We start from the raw sequence: 20,169 nt of genomic DNA, 5'->3' as shown, positions 1-20,169 counted from the left end.
TGAACCCGGGTCCTCTGGAAGAGCAGTCAGTGTCCTTAACCACCGAGTCATCTCTCCAGCCCCCCTTTTTTTCTTGTTTATGTGCAAGAGTCTTCTGCCTGCATTTAGTCTGTGCATTATGTGCATGCAGTTGCCCTAAGAGGTCAGAAGAGGGCACCAGTTCTTCTGGAATAACAGTTGGCTGTGAGCTGCTCTGTGGATTTTAGGAATTAAACCTTGGGGATCCTCCGAAGTGCAACCAATGTGCTTAAGTTTTGCGCCATCTCTCCAGGCACAATTGGTTGATTTTGAAGTAGGATCTAGCTCTAGTCTGGTTGAGTTCAAGCTCATTTTGGAAGCCAGGCTGGCCTCAAACTCATGGCACTGTTCCTACACCAGTTTACTTCGTCTTGGAATTACAAGGTTCTTATGAGATGCAGGCCAGCTAATAACTGAGCGTGTATTTGTTAGTCCTCTGCTGTGGAGTCCTCTTTGAGTCCATGCAGACAGGACACCTGTCCTGCTGGGGGTGGGGGACTCAGAGCTCAGCAGCGTACCTGATAACTGACTGTTCTGGTATTACCTGCATCCTCCTTGCTCAAGATGAGTGATGGTGGGACCCAACAACGCCCTGTTCTTGTAACTGGAGGCCGTGAGAAGGTAGGCTGTTCCTACTCCACAGCAGATTGCAGAATAAGGAACCTGCAGCACTAACGGGGGAGATGAAAGAGAACAAACGACTACAGCCAGCCCCACTCCTTCTGCCCCTCCCTAGTTATAACTTAGATATATGAGAGCCCTCTAATAGACCTGCCTAAGCCTCACCCGCAGTGCCGTGCTCTCCCGGTGACTGATGACTGAGCCCACAGAGTCACGGGGAGGCAGGGAAGCGACTGCAAAGGGCCTGGGCTGAGACTCTGCTGCCCCGGGTGATGAAGGGTTCCCAGTGTCCCAAGGTCACAGCCAAAAACTACAAAAGAGATGGCGGAACAGAACGCTGGTGACAGGAGAGCCGTGAGAAGGCTCAGCAGGGAAAGCGCTCGCTCGACAATGCACCCAAGGGTTTGACTGCGAGCCCCGGCCCCACATGAAGGTAGACAGCGAGAACGACTCCAAGGTGTTATCCTCTGACCTTTACATTCTGTTGCACACACAGGCACACACACACACACACACACACGCACACACGCGCACTCACATCAAACTAGTTAAAAGAAAAAGAGGTTGGTTAGACTAGTGTAACTCAGCAGGAAGTTAACTGGGGCATACATTTTATAAATAAATAAATATATATATATAAATAAATAGATGGCAGGGGAGGGAGCAGAGAGGAGGCTTCCTCCCAGCTTTTCAATTAATCTTTCAAGTCACATGAACCCCGAGCAGTGTCTGAGGGAAGACAGCAAACCTGCAGAGGCCAGTCTTGAGAACAAGGAAGACTCAGGAATTTAGCTTTTAATCCTCACACTCGCTTCTGGGAGGAAGGTGAACCTCTATGAGTTTGAGGCCAGCCTGCTCCATATACAGAGTTCCGGGCTAGCGAGAGTTAGGTACTGAGACTCTGCCGGGAGCTGGGCATGGTCACACACGAATTGCTCATCTTTACATTCCAACTGTCTGAGTGGAGCTCCTGTCACCTGCTGCCAGGGAGCTGCTAGGCTCCTGGCCCCTGAGGTTTCTGCCTCTGGCTGCACTGTGAACACTGGTTTCCTGCCCACTCTCCATCCTCTGCCTGATCTGTGTCTTGAGTACATCCTCCCCTTCTAAGCTTTTGTATCAATCTCTCTTTTTTAATTCACTAATTTTTATTTTATACGCATTGGTGCTCTGCCATAGGTGTCAGGGCCTCTGGAACTGGAATTACAGACAGTTGTGAGCTGCCATGTGGGTGCTGGGAATTGAACCCAGGTCCTCTGAAAGAGCAGTCAGTGCTGTTAACCACTGAGCCATCTCTCCAGCCCCCTCAACCCCTCTTGATACTCTAAAAAAATGACAATGTTTCCAACCGGGAAATGCCCTCTTCACTCCTCTCCACACAGGACCCCTCCCCGCAACAACAAAGGTTTTGCTTCAAGAGCACACTTCACATTCTGTCGTTTGAATATCCATAACCTGGTCACTCGATCCCTACAGGAACTTACTTGGCCTGCTTCTGACCACACTCGCAGTCCAGAGATGAAAATGACCTCATAACACTGATTCCATCATCAGTTCATACAGGCTCATCGCTGACCCCATCTCCTCACGTAGCTAGCTTTGCAACCCTGTGCTCAAGCCCCACAGCCGGTAATCAGTACTGTGTAGACCCTCATGGGATCGGAGCTTTCCCCAAAAGCACGAACTATCCTTTTAGCCCGTTCCGAGTCTGTGTTAAGCTCTTCAGGGCTTTGCGTTCCTCGAAGGCACAGACCTGATCACTCTAAGCCTTGCTAGTGTCAATCTGTATCCCCAGCCCCAGAATAGTCATTCAAAGAGGAGACTCAGAATGCATGACTGAAGAAACAGCTTCTGTCCAACTCCTAGGAATTGCAATCCCTGCTAAGTTAGTGCAGGCCGCTGCTGCCCAACACTTACACACCCTAAAAGCAACGACTTCCTGCCCTCAGGCAATTCTTCGTCATTCTACTTCCTTTTAGTTTGACAGAAAGTAGTATTTCCAGTTACTAGTAGGTGGGGCCTGGGAAACAGCCTACCGAATGTGAAAAACCATGTTTGCCAACTACACGTGAGACAGAGGACTCAAGGGCCGGAGAGCTGGCTCAGTGTATAAGAGCACGGGCTGCTCTTCCAGAGGACTGTGTCTGAGTCCCAGCAACCGCATGGCCGCTCACAACTGTCAAATAGCTCCAGGTTCAGGGAAACTAACACCCTCTGCTGGCCTTATGGTTACCAGACACACTGTACACAGACATACTTGCAGGCAAAACACCCATACACATAAATAAATTAAAAATTAAAAACCAAGCCAGGCGGTGTTGGCCCACGCCTTTAATCCCAGCACTCGGGAGGCAGAGGCAGGCGGATCTCTGAGTTTGAGGCCAGCCTGGTCTACAAGATCGAGTTCCAGGACAGCCTCCAAAGCCACAGAAAAACCCTGTCTCAAACAAACAAACAAACAAAACTGCACTGCGTGGCTGGAGAGACATCTCGGTGGTTGCCATGCAAGCATGGGGATCTGAGTTTGAATCCTTACAGCCCGTGTGAATCCACGTGTTATAGCGCGCACACACGGGCTACACACTTATACACACACACACACTACACAAAACCACATTGAGATTCTATTTCCCGCAATCAAAACAGGTTATTGTGGTAGTTTGAGTGACAAGTGTCCCCTGTAGTGTTGGGCATTTGTTACTTGGTCCCCAGTTGACGGCACTGTTTGTGGAGGTAGACGGTGCAGCCTTTCTGAAGGAAGTATGTCACTGGGGGTGGGCTTTGAAACTAAAAGCCTCTCGCCACTTCCAGTTTGCATTCTCTATTTCGTGCTTGTTTAGAAAATATAAACTCTTAGCCGGGCGTTGGTCGTGCACGCCTTTAATCCCAGCACTCGGGAGGCAGAGGCAGGCGGATCTCTGTGAGTTCGAGACCAGCCTGGTCTACAGAGCGAGTTCTAGGACAGGCTCCAAACAACACAGAGAAACCCTGTCTTGAAAAACAAACAAACAATATATATATATATATATATATATGTATGTATAAAGCTCTTAGCTGCCTGTTCCTGCTGCCATGCCAGACTGCTGTCATGATAGACTCTTAACACCTTGACCATGGTGTTCTATCACAGCACCAGCAGCATAACTAATTATTGTTATCACCAAGAACATAAATAATAGGGCTGGAGAGATGGCTCAGAGGTTAAGAGCACTGGCTGTTCTTCCAGGAGTCCTGAGTTCAATTCCCAGCAACCACATGGTGGCTCACAACCATTAGTAATGAGATCTGGTGCCCTCTGCTGGCCTGCAGGGATACATGCAGACAGAACACCATATACATAATAAATAAATACATAAAAGAGAATTAATAATAATAAATACTGATGAAAATGTAAAGAACACCCCGTTCATAGTTGGCGGAAATGAGCTTATGCAGCCACTATGGAATTCCGTTCAGGGTTCATCGAAAAATGACAAATAAGGGGCTGCAAATGGCCCGGGAGGTTAAAAGCATTTGTTGACGCTGCAGAGGATCTAGGTTCAGTTCCCAGAGCACACATGGTGGCTTAAAACCATCATTAACCCCAGTCCCTGAGGATCACATGTCCTCTTCTGGCATCGCTGGGCCCCAGGCATGAATGTGGCGCTCATACACACTTGCTGCAAAACACGCATACGTAAAATAAATCTAAAACAAGTTTAGAAATGAAAACACTGCTGTATGGACCTGCCATACCTTGGGCTTATAAATCCAAAGGACCCTTAAGTCAGCATGCCTTGAAGATCCTTTCATATCCATATGTATGGCTGCATTATAGATCCCCAACCCTGACGAACAGACAAAGTGTGACACATGAACAGTGAAAAATTTTGAAGTCATAAAGAAGTAATGAATCGGGACAGTGGTGGCGCACGCCTTTAATCCCAGCACTCGGGAGGCAGAGGCAGGCGGATCTCTGTGAGTTCGAGGCCAGACAGCCAGAAACCCTGTCTCAAAAAAAAAGTAACGGAGTCATAACATTTCCAGGAAAGTGATAGAACTGGAAGCCAGCCAGACTGAGAAAGACAAAAACTGCAAATGTACGGAACATAGATTTAAAATTACGTTTTTGTACTTCCATATGGGAGAGGGGTGATGAAATTAGAAGAGAGATCGTGGAGGGAAGGAGAGATCTAAGGGAGGCGGGAAGTACGGCAATGGATTATATGTAACAGGAGCACGGAATGGTTCTGCACTAGCTGGAGGAAGGGATCCAGAGAGAGCAGTGCGGGGCAAGGGGAAATGAATGAAAACGCCATGATGGAACCCATTGCTGCATACGCCCACCTGGAAAATCAATGAAAAAAAAGATTTCCATATATCAGCCCCTCCCTCCCATAGTTTGCCCCTCCGTCGACGGTCCACCAAAGTCATACACCTGTGACAAGCGATGAAACCACAGGGACACACCTACCGTCCATGTCACGGTGACAATACCCCAGAGAAACAGCTTAAGGATTTATTTTCCCTCAGTTTGGAAGTGGGTTAGTTTATTGTCCCATGGCCCCGTGCCCTTGGGCAAATCACTGCTGTACTGAGTGTGTCCTCCTGAGGGGCTTCACTTTAAACCGGAAGGAAGGGATACAGGAAGAGGCCCCAGGCAAGATGGAGTCCCCATTGTCATCTTTTCTCCAACGAAGCCCATCTCCTACCTCTAACCAGCGGCCTCCTATTGTGAACCCACCAAGGGATTAATCCACTCAGGTCAGAGTCCTCACACTCCAACGAGGGAAAAGTGCTCACAACACTCCCAGAAGTGCACTTGACTAATCCTGCAGGTGGTTTTTATATTCCTGTTATTTTGGTTTGGTAGTTTTGACACAAAATTTCCTTGTGTTTGGCTGTCTTAGAACTCACTATGTAAACCAGTGTAGCCTCAAACTTGCAGTAATCCTCCTGCCTCTGCCTCCTGGGTGTTAAGACCACACGTATGTATCACTATGCCCAACCCATTTTGGTGTTTTAAGATTTTTTTTATTTTACTTTTAATTATGCTATGGATGAGTCTGTGAGAGTCAGAGGACAAATTTCTGCAGCTGGTTCTTTTTCTTTCTTTTTTTTTTTTGGTTTGTTTGGGATTATTTTGTTGTTGTTGTTGTTGTTGTTGTTTGGGTTTTTTTGAGACAGAGTTTCTCTGTGAAACGTTCCCAGCTGTCCTGGAACTGGCTCTGTAGACCAGGCTGGCCTCGAACTCACAGAGATCCACCTGCCTCTGCCTCCCGAGTGCTGGGATTAGAGGCGTGCGCCACCATCTTGAGTTCCAAGAATCAAACTCGGGTCATCAGGCTTACATGGCACGCACTTCAACCTTCTGAACCATCTCATTGCTTCTCTTTTTTTTTTTTTATCTTGAATAACATTTAATCGTCTTTATGTACCACAGCCTCAAACATCCAAACATTTTATGCGCGCGCAGCGGAGAGAACCAGATTCTGTAGCATGAAGCAGGGGGATCATGAGTTCAAAGACGGCCTTGGGTAAATGCAAAGATTTAAGACAGATTTGGCTAAAATCTATGAGCGCCTGTCTCAAAACAGTAACAACAATACAAATTGATAGTAATAATAATAATGTTACTCAGGTCAACCTGCATGGCGACTCTAAAGGGGCAAATAGGCGAGACTAGCGGGCTGAGCAAAACAGATGCCAGCACTAGGCGGCAGAGCGGACCCTCCGCAAGGTCCCGCCTCCGCCCCGTTGTCCCCGCCCCAATCTCCTCCCCGCTTCCGACGCCGTAGTCCCACCCCGCTAGCGTCAAACGGGCTGAAGCAACTTCCGCCCAAAGAAGGGCGGTGCTTCCGTGTGGCGCCAGGACAAAAGGTGGTGGTGGCCACATGGACAATCCTTGCCCTTTCCCTAAGCTTTCCGTCTCGGTTCCGCCCTTACTGCTCCCACTTCCGGCCGGGGAAACACCGCCTCACTAGGAAACAGGGTTCCGCCCGCGCGGAGCCCCGCTTTCCTTTCGCGCTCGCCCAACTTCACCCGTACTTCCGCCCTCAGCAGGGCCCGCCACTGCCGTCCCCGCCAGACTCTCTGCGGCTTCGCAGCACACCCGAGGAAAGAGGAAACAGAGCCCCTCTTCCTCTAACCCCGGCTCCCTTCCCTTGGCTTCTCCACCCCTTCCGCTTACAGGCCCGCCTATTTCAGGTGGAGGCGAAGCCACCTTCGCCCTCAGAGGGGCGGAGACGCTGCGGCTGGCCGCTCTCGCGAGCGCTGCCAACTCTCGCGAGACTCGACGCCCGACTTGTGCGCCCGGGAAACCCCGTCGTTCCCTTTCCCCTGGCTGGCAGCGCGGAGGCCGCACGGTAAGCGAGGGCTCTGGGGCTGGCTGTGCGCGGGGCCACGGGGCCGGGCTGTCTGGCCCGAGAGCTCGTGCCGGGGGCCGCGGGAAGCCCGGCGCGGGGTCGCTCCGCCCCCGGGAGCCGCGGCCACGTGCGGGCGGCAGGCCCGGACATGCCTGATCGCCGCAGATCCGGGAGCCCAAAGGGTTAGGCGGGCAGCGGAGGGGTGAGCGGAGCAGCCTCCCACGCGGTCACCGCGCCGGGTTGCCGTGATCCGCATGCCGAGGGCGCCCAGGGACGCTGTTGGACCCGGGAGAGCCGAGCTGCAGTTGAAGTCTAGTGAGGCTGGGGGGATGTCGGGGCCCCGGTGCGGGTGGAGAGTAGCAGCGGGGCTGGTGTTGACCTAGACCCAGATCGGTGCTTTTGCAGCACCAAGGTTCCTAGTGACACGCTCGCCCATCTTCCACAGATGCCTGGAGTTACTGTAAAAGACGTTAACCAGCAGGAGTTCGTCAGAGCTCTGGCAGCCTTCCTCAAAAAGTAAGTGGCGGGACGCAGCCCCGAACCCCCTCGTAAGCTGTGGCCCTCCGGCGTGTGGCTAGTCTGGGTGGCCATGTTTCCGTGGTAGCCTGTGAGCTCGTCTGCCAGCACCCGTCCTGCCTTTCCCGACTTTGTTGTGTTGGCGGGGAGTGGTTGGGGGAATCTGAAACGATTTCTGGACGTTTCTGCTCTTCTCCGATTCTCTCTTGGTCGCAGGTCCGGGAAGCTGAAAGTCCCCGAATGGGTGGACACAGTCAAACTGGCCAAACATAAAGAACTCGCCCCCTATGATGAGAACTGGTTCTACACACGAGCTGGTGAGGACCGGGCCTTTGGCTGGGAATGGGGAGCTGAGGGACCCCAGGCAGGGACCCTTTCCCCTGCCCGCTGTACTAGACAGGTCTCATGGCGCTGATCACTAGCTTTGGACCTGAAAGGAAGTCTGGGAACAAAAAAAAACTTAACATTTTACTTCTAGGTGCTCTCTTGAGAGTAAGTGTTCGTGGTGTAGCATTTAAATTCAAATCCATCTCTACCAAGTCCTTTTTGGCTGAATGATTGGCACGTTGGGAGTGCCGCCCCTCGTCCTAAAAACTTAACAGGGCTCCCAGTGCCCAAAAGAAAAATTTTGAGTGTCCCTCTGGAGCTATAGATCCTGTTTGGATGTCTTGACTCTGGAGGGTGGGGTCAGTGCTGGGTTGTGCCAAGGCCTTTGCGAAGGGACCCCAACCTGAGAACTCGCCAGGTCACAGGGAACAAGCTGACCCTTGTACGGGTTGCTGGTCACTCCAAGAATGTGAAGCAGTTTATAAATTTACGTTGAAGTATATTAAGTCAAATGTCCATGGGATCCACTTTGTTTCAGGGTTTGGCATGGGCACAGGGACCATCATGACTAACAGAGCCTCGGAAAACCAAAAGGTCAATTCCACAGTGTGGGAAAAGGTTGGTGCATCCACCTGCCAGCGCGTTGTCTTTAAGGGTTAGGGTGATGTAGGGAAGGTGGTTTCCCTGGCTGCAGCAGCAATGAGGCCTAGCTGAGATCCACCCTACCCCTCTCTCGGAAGCAAGTGTGCAGACACTGACAGTGTTCCAGGTTAGGGCAGCTTGGATTTAGAATTGCAAGAAGAAAAACACTGGTTTTCTCTGGGTAGGGTGATTGACACATGCTGTGTGTTCTGTACATCCCAGGCAGAATTGGTTGTCTTTTTTGCTGGCATTGGGGGGAAGGGTATCCTCCATAGACAGGATCCACTAGCTAGTTTGTGATTTGAGACAGGGTCTCACTGTGCTCCCTGTTTGGCCAGGAATTTTCTTTTCTAAGTGGGCCAGGCTGGCCAGTGCTGAGGGTTGAATTCCATGCTGTACATGCTGAGCACTCTGGACTGTATCCCGAACCTAAAGATGGGAAGGGTTAGCAATGAGTGGAGTCCACCTGGTAGCTATCCCCTGTGGATCCGACACTTGTAATTGGGTTTGGGAATGGAGTGTATTGAGACAGCAGGCTTGTGTTTGTATGTGCTTGGGGGTTGAGAAAGGGCTCTGGGAAAAGGTGGAGTTTCCAGGTGGCAAGTTGGGAGCGGAAGTGTTCGCTGTGACATTGATAGGAAGCCTCTTCATTGGGAGGATGAATTAGGGCTAGGAAAGCAGATTTCCTTAGTTTGGTCAGAAGGGTCAGGGTGGGAAGTATGTGGGATTCCTTCTCCAACACTGACGCCGTTGGTCAGTAAACGTCACTCCACTCTGCACTTAGCTAAGCTGCGGTGCCTCGTGAAGCCTTATGAGGTTCAAATGCAGGGCACCAGCTCCATAGGGCAGTGGGACATGCGGACAGAGTGCTCTGTCGCAAGGCCAGGCACCTCCTGTGTGTGTCCAGGCTGATGCTGATCCGAGGTCCCCTGCCCTGAGGAAGAACACATCCCCCAGCACAGACAGCTTCTGGCATTGGGGGTAGAGTAGGGGCGTTTGAGTTGGTCTTTGAGAGTGGGGTTTTCTGGTCATGGCACCTTGCAAGAAGATGGGAAGTGACAGCAAATGAGCTGTTGGATCGTGACAGGTATGGGACTGGCTTGGAACTAGAGGCAGGCTGTGGGGGCAAGGTGGGCGGGCATAGGGAGCCCACTGTTGGGTCGTTTACACAGACCTAGCTGGAGTCGCTAAAATGAGTTCCTCCTTACTTGCCCAGTGGCTTTGGAGAGCCAGAAGAGAGGTGACTGTCTAGTCTCTGGTTCAGGGGGGAGGACATCCCTCTGTCCTCTAGCCAGGAAGAGCAGGAAGGTGGCCCGCCGCTTCTTGCCTAAGTGGCAGGGCCTGGTTAGTTGTGGGCTGTGGGTCTTGTGTTAACTGGGGCTGTTGAATTGCCTGGGCCCTGGCACCATGCAGCCCTTGGGGCTGTTGTGTTTCACTGCTTGAATGTGGGGTGCCAGCTCAGCGCCTCAGGGCATGGCCTCCCAGGAATTGTCAAGCTTGTTTGACAGGCTGCCCCCAAGAACAGTGCCCTGTACCCATGGCCAGGATTCCTACTCTGAGGTGCCCCCTGCAGACAGTGGCTGAGCTGCTATAGAAAGTCGGTTCCTTTGCCACTGTCCTGCGTGGGCACGTGGAGATGGCCACACTTGGTAAGGCTTGCCTGAACACTGGGCCAGTCAGCCTTGGAAGAGTTACAGGGGAGGGACAAGGAACCAGGGGTGTCGAGCCCTGGTTTTGCTGTGTTTCCCCCTGTAAGATGGTGAGGAGTTGATTGCCTTTTTCACACTGTGTGTGGAAGGGTGGTCCTAAGGTTCCCTCTGCCCACCCCCAGCTTCCACAGCACGGCACCTGTACCTTCGTGGCGGTGCCGGCGTTGGCTCCATGACCAAGATCTATGGAGGACGGCAGAGAAATGGTGTCAGGCCCAGCCACTTCAGCAGAGGCTCCAAGAGTGTGGCCCGCCGCGTCCTCCAAGCCCTGGAGGGGCTGAAGATGGTGGAAAAGGACCAAGATGGGTATGCGGGGTTGTGCGTGGGTGGGGTGGCTTACGGTGAAGCTGCTGGATCTCCAAATGGAGGGGCCTCCAGAGAGCAGGCGGGGAGGGCCTCGCCAGGGCCTCTCTGGCTCTGGGAAGGTAATTTAGCGACTGTCCACTTTGATTAGCCTGCTCGTTAACTTTTCCCAATTGATTTTTCGGGCCTTTTGATCTAATGCTTGCACAAACGACACCCTGTCAACTCCCAGGGGTCTCCCGCTCCTGCCCTGGCTCCTTCAGATGCAGCTGGCTTGGGCACCAGTGGGACTTGGCCAGCATAATGGGTCCATCGCTTGGTGCTGTCTTCTGTCCTCCCCAGGAGGGGGGGCGAGTTGGGCTGTACTCATCCAGGGACTGGTTTTTCTTTGCACAGGGGCCGCAAACTAACACCTCAGGGACAGAGAGATCTGGACAGGATTGCTGGACAGGTGAGAGGCGTACCCACTCTGTTGGGACATGGGAGGGGGCAGAGAAGGTCCTAGTGCAGCTGCGTGGAAGTGTAGGTGCTGGGGTGCGCTGCGTTGCCTGACCCTGCGTGGACTTGTGTACGCACAGCCCCACCCCTGTACAGAACACCTTGGTAGGGATTCTAGCGACTAGAGTCCTCATACCTGCTGGACACCGAGTGTGGGTGGGCGCTTAGGGAGAGGACACTAGAGTGATTTCATTCCTGCTACCTTTTGGGGTCAGGTAATCTCACCCTGAAAAGCAGGGAACAGGAGCCCCTGGGGTTTGCCATTTCCTCTACTGCAGACTCCACCTTCTAAGGGTCCTGGGAGACTTTAGCTTTGAACTTGGGATCTTAGTAAAGGGCCTGACACAAGACAGTGGCACAGTGACCTTCCCCTCAGGGCTATTGTTATGGCGGGTGTGACAGCCTTGAGACCCACACTGACCTGCTCTGTCTTCCACAGGTGGCAGCTGCCAACAAGAAGCATTAGAACAAAGGATGCTGGGTTAATAAATTGCCTCATTCATAGTCCTGGTCTGTCTGCTTTTTATTTGGTTTTTAGAACTATAACGTTGACTTATGGTGTGGTAGGGTTGGGCTGTGGGCATGCCAGGCGCATATCCTGTCTGATAAAATGTCCAAGAAAGAATTTTCAGGATTTGAGAAGGCAGTATAGGCTGGGTGTTGGTGGCAAGCTCCTTTAATCCCAGCACTTGGGATGGGAGGCAGAGGCAGGCAGATCTGAGTTCTAGGCCAGCCTGGTCCACGGAGAAGTATAGTTGGGAATGGCCTTCCTTTCCCCTAACAGTGAGTCCTGTCATCCCTTGCTAAAAGAGGGAAGCTGGGTGTCAGTGTCTCTGCAGTGCCCCCGTGTGGTGGTTGAGTGGACTAGTTAAGTCCACTCAACCCAGTGTACCTAAGTAACAGTACATTTGTGTGTGCTGGGTCTGGGCTCTCCAGACATCCAAGGCTAGCACAGTCGATCCCAGCAGTGTCCCAGTTGCTAGATGGGACTACCTTGAGGCCCTGTAACTTGAAAGTCTGTGTCTGCCTTAATCCCCCATGTGTAAGGGTGACACTGACTCAATGCAGAGCCCTTGGTAAAAGCCCCTGACTAAAGACGGGCAGTAGTGCCATGGTCCTTTAATCCCAGCAAAAACAAGCGATCTCTGAGGACATTCTGGTCTAGAATGTTCCAAGACGGACTCCAAAGCTAAGAGAACCCTTCCCAGAACACATGTCACAGTCCTTGAGAAACGAGTGCCGCCCCTCCCGGGTTCAAGTGCATGCCAGCCAATTTGCAAATGTTTTCTGTGCCTAGCAAGCCTCTTCAAATGGATACCCTGCAGCCCTTGGAGATGAGGGAGAGTCGCTAGGAACTGATTACACCAAGGCTGAGAAGTGGCCTGTGTTAGCCTGTGAACTCCATCTCAGGCTGCACTGGTCCTGTCCATTCTGTGGTCCGCCGAAGACTGTTCTGGAATGAACACTAGTGTCATGGATAAGCTGCCTGGCTCAAGTGAGCCTCCTAGCTAGAGCTTTGCTTGGCCACTAGGGGGCGTCCGCTAGCCACTGCCAAAAAGCTCGAGGTCCAGCTTACTCTGAAGAGGCACTTGAGGGCTGAAAACCAGTTGTCCTCTGAAAGCAAGCACCTGACAATGGGGAGGCAGCCTGTTGTGGAGACTTCTGAAGGAGGGGCCCTAAGCCTCTTCAGAAGTCTTAGTGACTTTCACTGAGTGATTTTTTTTTTTGAGAGGGATTCTCTACCTGTGGACACTAGCCTGGAACTCAGATCTGCCTGTCTCCGGAGTGCTGGGAATAAAGGTGTTCACCACCACCCTGCAGATGCTTTTTGGTGCCAAATTCAGTTCCTGCATAACAGTAGGAGAAAGCTCAGAACCAGTCAGCTGAACTCAGGGGCAAGCCAAAGGATCTCTGGCTCTTGAAGCCTAGGTAGTAGTTTTTCTTGTTTTGTAGCCCAAGCCAAAATGACCTTTAATTCCTGACCCCCTGCCTCCACAGTGCTGGGATTACAGTCATGTACCACTAAGTCTGACCACTTGACCTATTTTTAAATTATGAAATATTTCAGGCATGCAAAACAGTATTCAAAGCAGCCTTGCAAAAACTCCCAACCCATGGCTTCAAGGATGCCTCTAGGGTTAGGAACACTTGCTACTCCACCAGAAGACCTCAGTTGAGTCCCAGCACCCATGTCCGGTGGCTCCCGACTACAAAAAGTAGCTGAGCCAGGCAGCGGTGGCACATTGCTTTGAATCCCAGCACTGGAGAGGCAGAGGTTGATGAAGCTCAGATTGATCTACAGATTAACTTCCAGGACACTCAGGGCTACACAGAGAAACCCTGTCTCCGGCCACCACCTCCCACCCCCACCCCACCCCACCCCCCCCAAAAAAACAATGGAGTTAGATAACTCAGCAGTTAGGAACACTGACTGCTCTTCCAGTCAGCTCACAACTCTCCCACAGATGTCCATGCAATCGAAACACCAATAATTTATTTATTTATTTTTGGTTTTTCAAGACAGGGTTTCTCTGTAATGGCTTTGGAGGCTGTCCTGGAACTGGCTCTGTAGACCAGGCTGGCCTTGAACTCAAGAGATCCACCTGCCTCTGCCTCCCGAGTGCTGGGATTAAAGGTGTGTGCCACCAACATCTGGCTAATAAAATAATTTTAAAAAGAATAAAAGACACCGGGCGGTGGTGGTACACGCCTTTAATCCCAGCACTCGGGAGGCAGAGGCAGGCGGATCTCTGTTGAGTTCCAGGCCGGACTGGACCGACAGCCTCCAAAACAATACAAAGAAACCCTGTCTCGTAAAACCAAAAAAAAAAAAAAAAAAAGGAATAAAAGACAAAAAAGACTATTACGCAAGGAACATCAGTTGTAACTCAATAGCTGAAACCTTGCCTGGCACAGGAGAGAATCCTGCACAGAATCAAACACCAGGGAATAAAGACACTAAAGAAAACTACCAACGCAAAACAAGGGGCTGGAGACGCAGATGAGCTGAACACTAGCTCCTCTTCCAGGGGACCCTGGTTCAATTCCTTTCATCTGTGTGCAGTTCGAGGTCACCCAGCTCCCTGGGGACCTGACAACACACATTCAGACAAAGCACCCAGGCACATAAAATGAAAATGAACCTTTTTGTTTATTGCAGACAGGCTTTCTCTGTGTAGCCCTGGCTGTCCTGGAACTCTCTCTCTGTAGACCAGGCTGGCCTCAAACTCAGAGATTCACCTGCCTCTGCCTCCCAAGAGCTGGGATTAAAGGCATGCGCCGCCACACCCAGCAAAAACTATTTTTTAGGTTGGGCGAAGCTGAGTCCAGCCCCAGCCTCCTCCTCCCCAAGAGGTGAGAGTCAAGGGTACATACATTCCTCTCTACTAGAAATCTTTGTCCCCAAACAGCAAGCAGTGTCATTTTGCCTTTGGAAGACAAGTCAACTTCAACTACACCAGGTTTTTTCTCCTTCCCATTTCTGACACTGATCTGACACTTCCCTGGGCATTCAGGGGTCTTGTACAGGGTGTCCTTTCTTTCGGTTTTTTTTTTTTTTTTTTTTTTTTTGGTTTTTTTTCGAGACAGGGTTTCTCTGTGGCTTTGGAGGCTGTCCTGGAACTCGCTCTGTAGACCAGGCTGGTCTCAAACTCACAAAGATCCTCCTGCCTCTGCCTCCCAAGTGCTGGGATTAAAGGCGTGCGCCACCAACGCCCGGCCAGGGTGTCCTTTCTCCTGCGAATGTACCTTGGAATTGTTCCTTGATTTGTTCATGCCAAAAACAGCCTGCAGTGAATGTGGTTTTTGTTTTGTTGATGTCCTAAGATTGAACCTGATAGCCAGGCGGTGGTGGTGCACGCCTTTAATCCCAGCACTCGGAAGGCAGAGGCAGGAAGATCTCTGTGAGTTCGAGGCCAGCCTGATCTACAGAGAGAGTTTCAGGAAGGGCTCCAAAGCTACAGAGAAACGAAACAAAACAAAGAAAGAGCAAACAAAAAATTTTATTCCTGTATCTTAGGTATATGGTTGTTTTGTGAGCACATATGTCTGTGTACCATGTGCATGACCGTGCCAACAGAGACAGGAAGAGGGTGTCCTGTCCATTGGGTAGAATTAGAGCTGGCTGGGGCTGCGATCCGGGTGCTGGGACGAGCACAGGTCATCTGGACATCACAGGAGTGGGCCGCCACACCTGCCTCATGTTTTCTTTTTATTTACCTGTGTGTGTGTGCTTGCCTGCTTCCGCCAGCATTGACAGAGGCCGGAGGTTGAACTCAAGTGTCTTCCTTAATCTCTTCCCCTTTAGTTTTTGTTTGTTTGTTTCGTTTTGTTTTTTCGAGACAGGGTTTCCTCTGTATTGTTTGGAGGCTGTCCTGGAACTCGCTCTGTAGACCAGGCTGGCCTCGAACTCACAGAGATCTGCCTGCCTCTGCCTCCCGAGTGCTGGGATTAAAGGCGTGCGCCACCATTGTCAGCTTTAAAGACAATTTTAGAAGGATCTCTGAGTTCGAGGCCAGTCTGGCCTACAGAGTGAGTTCCAGGACAGCCAGAGCTACAGAGAAACCCTGTCTTGAAAAAACAACAAAATTTAAAAATATTTTTAGGTTTATCTTTTTTTAGACTTATTTAGTGTTTATATGTTTGATTGTGAACCACCATGTGGGTGCTAGAACTTAAACTTAGTTCCTTGACGAGAGAAATGAGTGCCCTTAACTATTGAACCATCCAGCCCCTCACCTTTAAAGCAAAAGAGAAACAGGTTCACCCTGAGCTCAATAGACTGGCTAACTTGGCTGGCCAGTGGGCTCAGTTATCCACTCCCCACCCCCATCCGCCTGTTTCTTAGTTTTGTTTTTGTTTTCAAGACAGGGTTTCTTTGTGTAGTCCTGCCAGTCTTGGAGCTCACTCTGTAGACCAGGCTGTCCTGGAACTCACAGAGAATCACCAGCCTCTGCCTCCCGAGTGCTGGGATTAAAGGCGTGCGCCACCACTATACCTGGCATCTGCCAGTTTCTTATGTAGCCCAGGCTAGCCTCTAGGTTCATTATTCTCCTGTGTCAGCCTACCAAATGCTGGGATTGCTGGCATGAGCCACCACAGGCTGTATAGCCTACAAGGGTCCCTCACCAGGATCCTTCCGCAGCAAGTTCAGTGGTGATAACCAGACCTTGAACCAGCCTCTTCCCCACCCAAGCCCTAGAGACTCAGGGGAATTGTGGCCAGCGCAGGTGCAGGGTAGTTCCTCTCGACTCTGGGCCTGAAACACAGGGCAGATAAAGCCCACTGAAGCCCATCTCCGTCGGGCCGAACAGGAAGTGAGGTGGAGTGTGGGGTGGAATCTGGTACCTCAGGGCTGCTGCAACCCAGACGCCTAACCAACCCACTGGGAGAAGATGTCAGGGGGCCCAGGAGTTCTCGGAGTCCTGCCTCTCTTCCTTGTCTTCCTGTCCGAAGCCTGCCTAGGTAACGTGTCCAAAGAGAAGGTGCTGGCCCAGTGTGTGCGTGAGTGTGTGTGCGTGAGTGTGTGTGTGCACGCGCACGCGCAGACAGGAGGGGTGGAGAGTGGAGAGGGAAGCCAGACAGGGTGACGTTTAGCGTGTACCCCTTAAAGTAACGCTAGGACTCAGGAGACTGAGGCAGGAGAGAGGAACGTTGCCTTTGAGGCCAGCCTGGTCTACATAATGAGTTCTATCATGGCTAGACTGGACTGTTTACTGAGACCTGTCCCAAGAAGCAAAGGAGCAGGGGCCGGGGACCAGGAGAAGCTTTCTGTACCAAGATGTACTCAGGTTGGGTTGGAGGAGGCTTGGGGAAGTCCACTGATAGGCCCAAGACCACCGAGCACCACAACACACAACCACGTCTCCACAAGTTAGAATGAGGAACTCAGTGAGCTAAGTGCTGACTGAACAGGCTGAGGGGAGGGTGTCCGGGAGGGCAAGGGAGGCACGCCTCATCAGACTCTCCATTCCCCTCCGCCACCCAAGTGTGACCACACGACCTAGGCTTGCAGAGGGAAGGTCCTCCACTCAAGGGATCCTAGGCACAGAGATGCTGTCTGAGTCTGAAGCCCGTGACCGTGAAGTTGCTGGGCTTCCTCTTTTCCCGCCTTGTCTTCCTGACTCCCGACCTTCCTCTTTCACACCATGTCCAGGAAGGTGTTCCTGGGGAGGCTGAGACAATGGGAGCTTTCAAGATAAACACAGAGTGGACTCCATAGCCGCCAGCCCACCCTTGTCTGTCGGAGCTCCCCCTCCCCTAGACAGAACCCAGGCCCAGGTCCCCAGGCTGACACATGAGAAAATGCCTATGCACAAAAGCCAAGCCAAGGCCAGGAAAAGACAGACTCAGGGAGTGGCAGGAGAGCCACCACTTCCAATAGTCTGGGTCTAAGCTGCCCCCACACCCTAACCCAGGCCCAGTGGAGGTCCCTAAGGATTGGGGGGAATAGAAACCATTCCTAGCCGGGCGTTGGTGGTGCACACCTTTAATCCCAGCACTCGGGAGGCAGAGGCAGGCGGATCTCTGTGAGTTGGAGACCAGCCTGGACTACCAAGCAAGTTCCAGGACAGCCTCCAAAGCCACAGAGAAACCCTGTCTCGAAAAACCAAAAAAAAAAAAAAAAAAAAAAAAAAAAAGAACCCATTCCTTCCCGGTGAAGGGGAAGGCCTTCTTGAGTCTCTGACCTGGGTACTGCTGATGTCAGGGGAACAAAATGCAAAGGCCTACCGGGAGCAAGAATCCACAGGACCTCTCTCCCCACATCGCTGGTGTGAAGGGCTCTGGATGGGGGCCATCAGGGGTGTCCCCAGTTTGCAACCCTCATGTCTCTCGTCTCCCCACAGGCCCTAGATGCCAGGCCCTGAAGATAGAGGTTCCACCATCAGTGACAGTGAGCATGGGTTCGGAGGCCCGCCTCCCCTGTGAACACGATGGCAGCAATCCTAATGTCACATGGTATTATGGTTTTCAGACCAACTCCAACAACAACTCCAAACCCTCAGTGTTACTGGGTCCTGGTCTGGGGCCCAGAGGTGAGCTGGTCATCTCTAACGTAAACAAGAGCCATAAGGGCATATACAGATGCCTCGTGCAGGAAAAGAGTGTGCACCAGTTCTCCTGTGGTACCTACCTCCGTGTGCGTGGTGAGTAGCAAGATCCACTGCCCCTCGGGTCCCCTGTCCCCCCCCAGAGCACCGCTTTCATGAGAGCAGAGCCAGATGCTCCCTCCTGGACCTACAACCAGCAGCACACAGGTCCTCACCTGCAGGATGGTGACTTCAGGGCTCCCTGACCTCACCCCGGGGAGGAGGAGACACCGGAACAGCATCCTCCCTGTCTTCACAGATCCAGTCCCTAGACCCTTCCTGGACATGGGGGAAGGCACCAAGAACCGTATCATCACGGCTGAAGGGATCATCTTGCTATTCTGTGCAGTGGTGCCAGGGACGCTGCTGCTATTCAGGGTGAGTCTCCCGAGCGACACCACCTCCCCCCAGTCATCTGGGCTTGCCTCTAGGTTCCAAGGTTCCTCTTCCAAAGCTTGGGAGGCTGAGAGTATCCCTCGGTGTAACGAAAGGATTTTAAGAGCTCAAGGGGGGTCACAATGTCCCACTGGCCCTCTCTAGATACCTTCTCATTCTTCTGGCATGCAAGTGGAACACTGTATACTTAATAATAAATAAAATAAAATAAATGTATTTATTATATATACAGTGTTCTGCCTGCATGTACACCTGCAGGCCAGAAGAGGGCGCCAGATCTCGTTACAGATGGTTGTGAGCCACCATGTGGTTGCTGGGAACTGAACTCAGGACCTCTGGAAGAGCAGCCAGTGCTCTTAACCTCTGAGCCACCTCTCCAGCCCCAGTCACCACCATTTCCTACTTCACTATTATACTTGTCATCACTGGAGATTATCAGAGGGCCAGCATGATGGAGTTACACCTTTAGTCCCAGTAGCACTCAGAAGGCAGAGGAGTTCAAGGCCAGCCTGGTCCACTTAATGAGTTCCCAGGAGCTTGTGCTAGATAGAAACCCCGAGAAAGTTCCAGAATGTTTTGGAAGGCGATGCAGGAGAACTGTTCAAAGTCTGAGGCCGGGGAGAAGAAAGAGAGGAGAGGACTGGAGAGCAGAGTCCTCCAAGATCCCAGTATGCGGCCGTGCACGTCCCTTCTCCTGTCTGACAAAGCACTGCTAGTATGAGTGTCTGAAAACTCTTTCGACTCTCCTCGCTCACCGAGGCTATCTCGTTACCTCCTACAGAAGCGATGGCAGAACGAGAAGTTCGGGGTAGATATGCCAGATGACTATGAGGATGAAAATCTTTACGAGGTGAGCATTAAATGGGGGCTGTCCTCGGGGTCAGGGTACGGGGGGGGGGGGGGGGGAGCCAGGCCTGGGGTTGGCTGCGGACAGGGACCCCGCTGCCAGGGTACTGATGTCTACTCTGTCCCCTGCAGGGCCTGAATCTTGATGACTGCTCTATGTATGAGGACATCTCCAGGGGACTCCAGGGCACCTACCAGGATGTGGGCAGTCTCCACATTGGAGATGTCCAGCTGGAGAAGCCGTGACAGACATGCCCCCTCCCCCGCACCGTCCCATGCCCCATCCTGCTGTGTCCCCTGTCCCTACCTGCCACATGCCCAACGCCAGCCAGCATCCCTGCCTCACAGCTCTTCCCCTGGAGTCCCCTTCTCCTGGTGTGCCACCCTGGCCTCTCTCCCCCCCTAATTCTGTCCTTCCCCAAGTCTGTCCAGCTCCAGTGGGTAATGAGCCCTTAATTGCTGCCTCTAGGGGAGCTGATTACAGCAGCCTCGTTAGTGTCACCCCCCCCTCCCAGATCTGTCATGGCCACTTACGTGCTAATAAATCCTTGCCAAAGCAGCCCTTGGCAGGAGTCATGGATCTCATGAGGACTGTTCCTCCACACTGCCGGGGAACCAGGAGCAGGAAGCCCATGTCCCCCGCCTCCCTCCCTCAGACCTAGGCTTCTGGACCCAAGTTCTCACCTGCCCACTTCTAAGATGTAGGACGACACAGTCGCTCCCCCGCCCCTCCAAGAAACAGGAAGTCTCTTGGGGGAAGTCCCCACCCCAATTGAAGGGATGGTGTAGCTCTGTTTATAGGGCTCACCCTCTCCATGTCCCCAAGCGAGGGGGAACCGGCGGGGGTGTTACCAAACTATTATG

At 52.1% G+C, this 20,169-nt stretch overlaps 2 protein-coding genes across 2 annotated transcripts; both read left to right on the top strand.

Annotated features, from left to right (window-relative positions):
• The first annotated feature begins 820 nt into the window (after positions 1-820).
• On the top strand, positions 821-11,479 carry Rps19 (ribosomal protein S19). Its single transcript, XM_005087042.4, has 8 exons — positions 821-825; positions 4,788-4,790; positions 6,966-6,980; positions 7,426-7,496; positions 7,713-7,813; positions 10,297-10,480; positions 10,874-10,928; positions 11,415-11,479. The coding sequence occupies exons 4-8, from the start codon at positions 7,426-7,428 to the stop codon at positions 11,439-11,441; spliced, it is 438 nt and encodes a 145-aa protein (XP_005087099.2). The 5' UTR covers positions 821-825; positions 4,788-4,790; positions 6,966-6,980; the 3' UTR covers positions 11,442-11,479.
• A 4,803-nt stretch (positions 11,480-16,282) lies between these two features.
• Positions 16,283-19,864, top strand: Cd79a (CD79a molecule). The gene is made up of 5 exons (XM_040734291.1): positions 16,283-16,438; positions 17,821-18,120; positions 18,323-18,441; positions 19,241-19,309; positions 19,438-19,864. Exons 1-5 carry the CDS (start codon positions 16,369-16,371, stop codon positions 19,549-19,551), a joined length of 672 nt encoding a protein of 223 aa, XP_040590225.1. The 5' UTR covers positions 16,283-16,368; the 3' UTR covers positions 19,552-19,864.
• The last annotated feature ends 305 nt before the right edge of the window (positions 19,865-20,169 follow it).

This window comes from Mesocricetus auratus, unplaced genomic scaffold (assembly GCF_017639785.1).
Source record: "Mesocricetus auratus isolate SY011 unplaced genomic scaffold, BCM_Maur_2.0 Super-Scaffold_100038, whole genome shotgun sequence".
Classification (NCBI taxonomy): Eukaryota; Metazoa; Chordata; class Mammalia; order Rodentia; family Cricetidae; genus Mesocricetus; species Mesocricetus auratus.
The sequence above is the reverse complement of the archived record's forward strand: the minus strand, read 5'-3'. Positions and strand labels throughout refer to the sequence as shown.

Excerpts from the sequence above, each read along its gene's own strand:
- Cd79a (XM_040734291.1), top strand. The coding sequence starts at position 16,369 with ATGTCAGGGGGCCCAGGAGTTCTCGGAGTCCTGCCTCTCTTCCTTGTC. Across the intron at positions 18,121-18,322 it reads TACCTACCTCCGTGTGCGTG|ATCCAGTCCCTAGACCCTTC; the intron begins GTGAGTAGCAAG and ends CTGTCTTCACAG. Across the intron at positions 19,310-19,437 it reads AGGATGAAAATCTTTACGAG|GGCCTGAATCTTGATGACTG; the intron begins GTGAGCATTAAA and ends TGTCCCCTGCAG.
- Rps19 (XM_005087042.4), top strand. The coding sequence starts at position 7,426 with ATGCCTGGAGTTACTGTAAAAGACGTTAACCAGCAGGAGTTCGTCAGA. Across the intron at positions 7,497-7,712 it reads CTGGCAGCCTTCCTCAAAAA|GTCCGGGAAGCTGAAAGTCC; the intron begins GTAAGTGGCGGG and ends TCTTGGTCGCAG. Across the intron at positions 10,481-10,873 it reads GTGGAAAAGGACCAAGATGG|GGGCCGCAAACTAACACCTC; the intron begins GTATGCGGGGTT and ends TTCTTTGCACAG.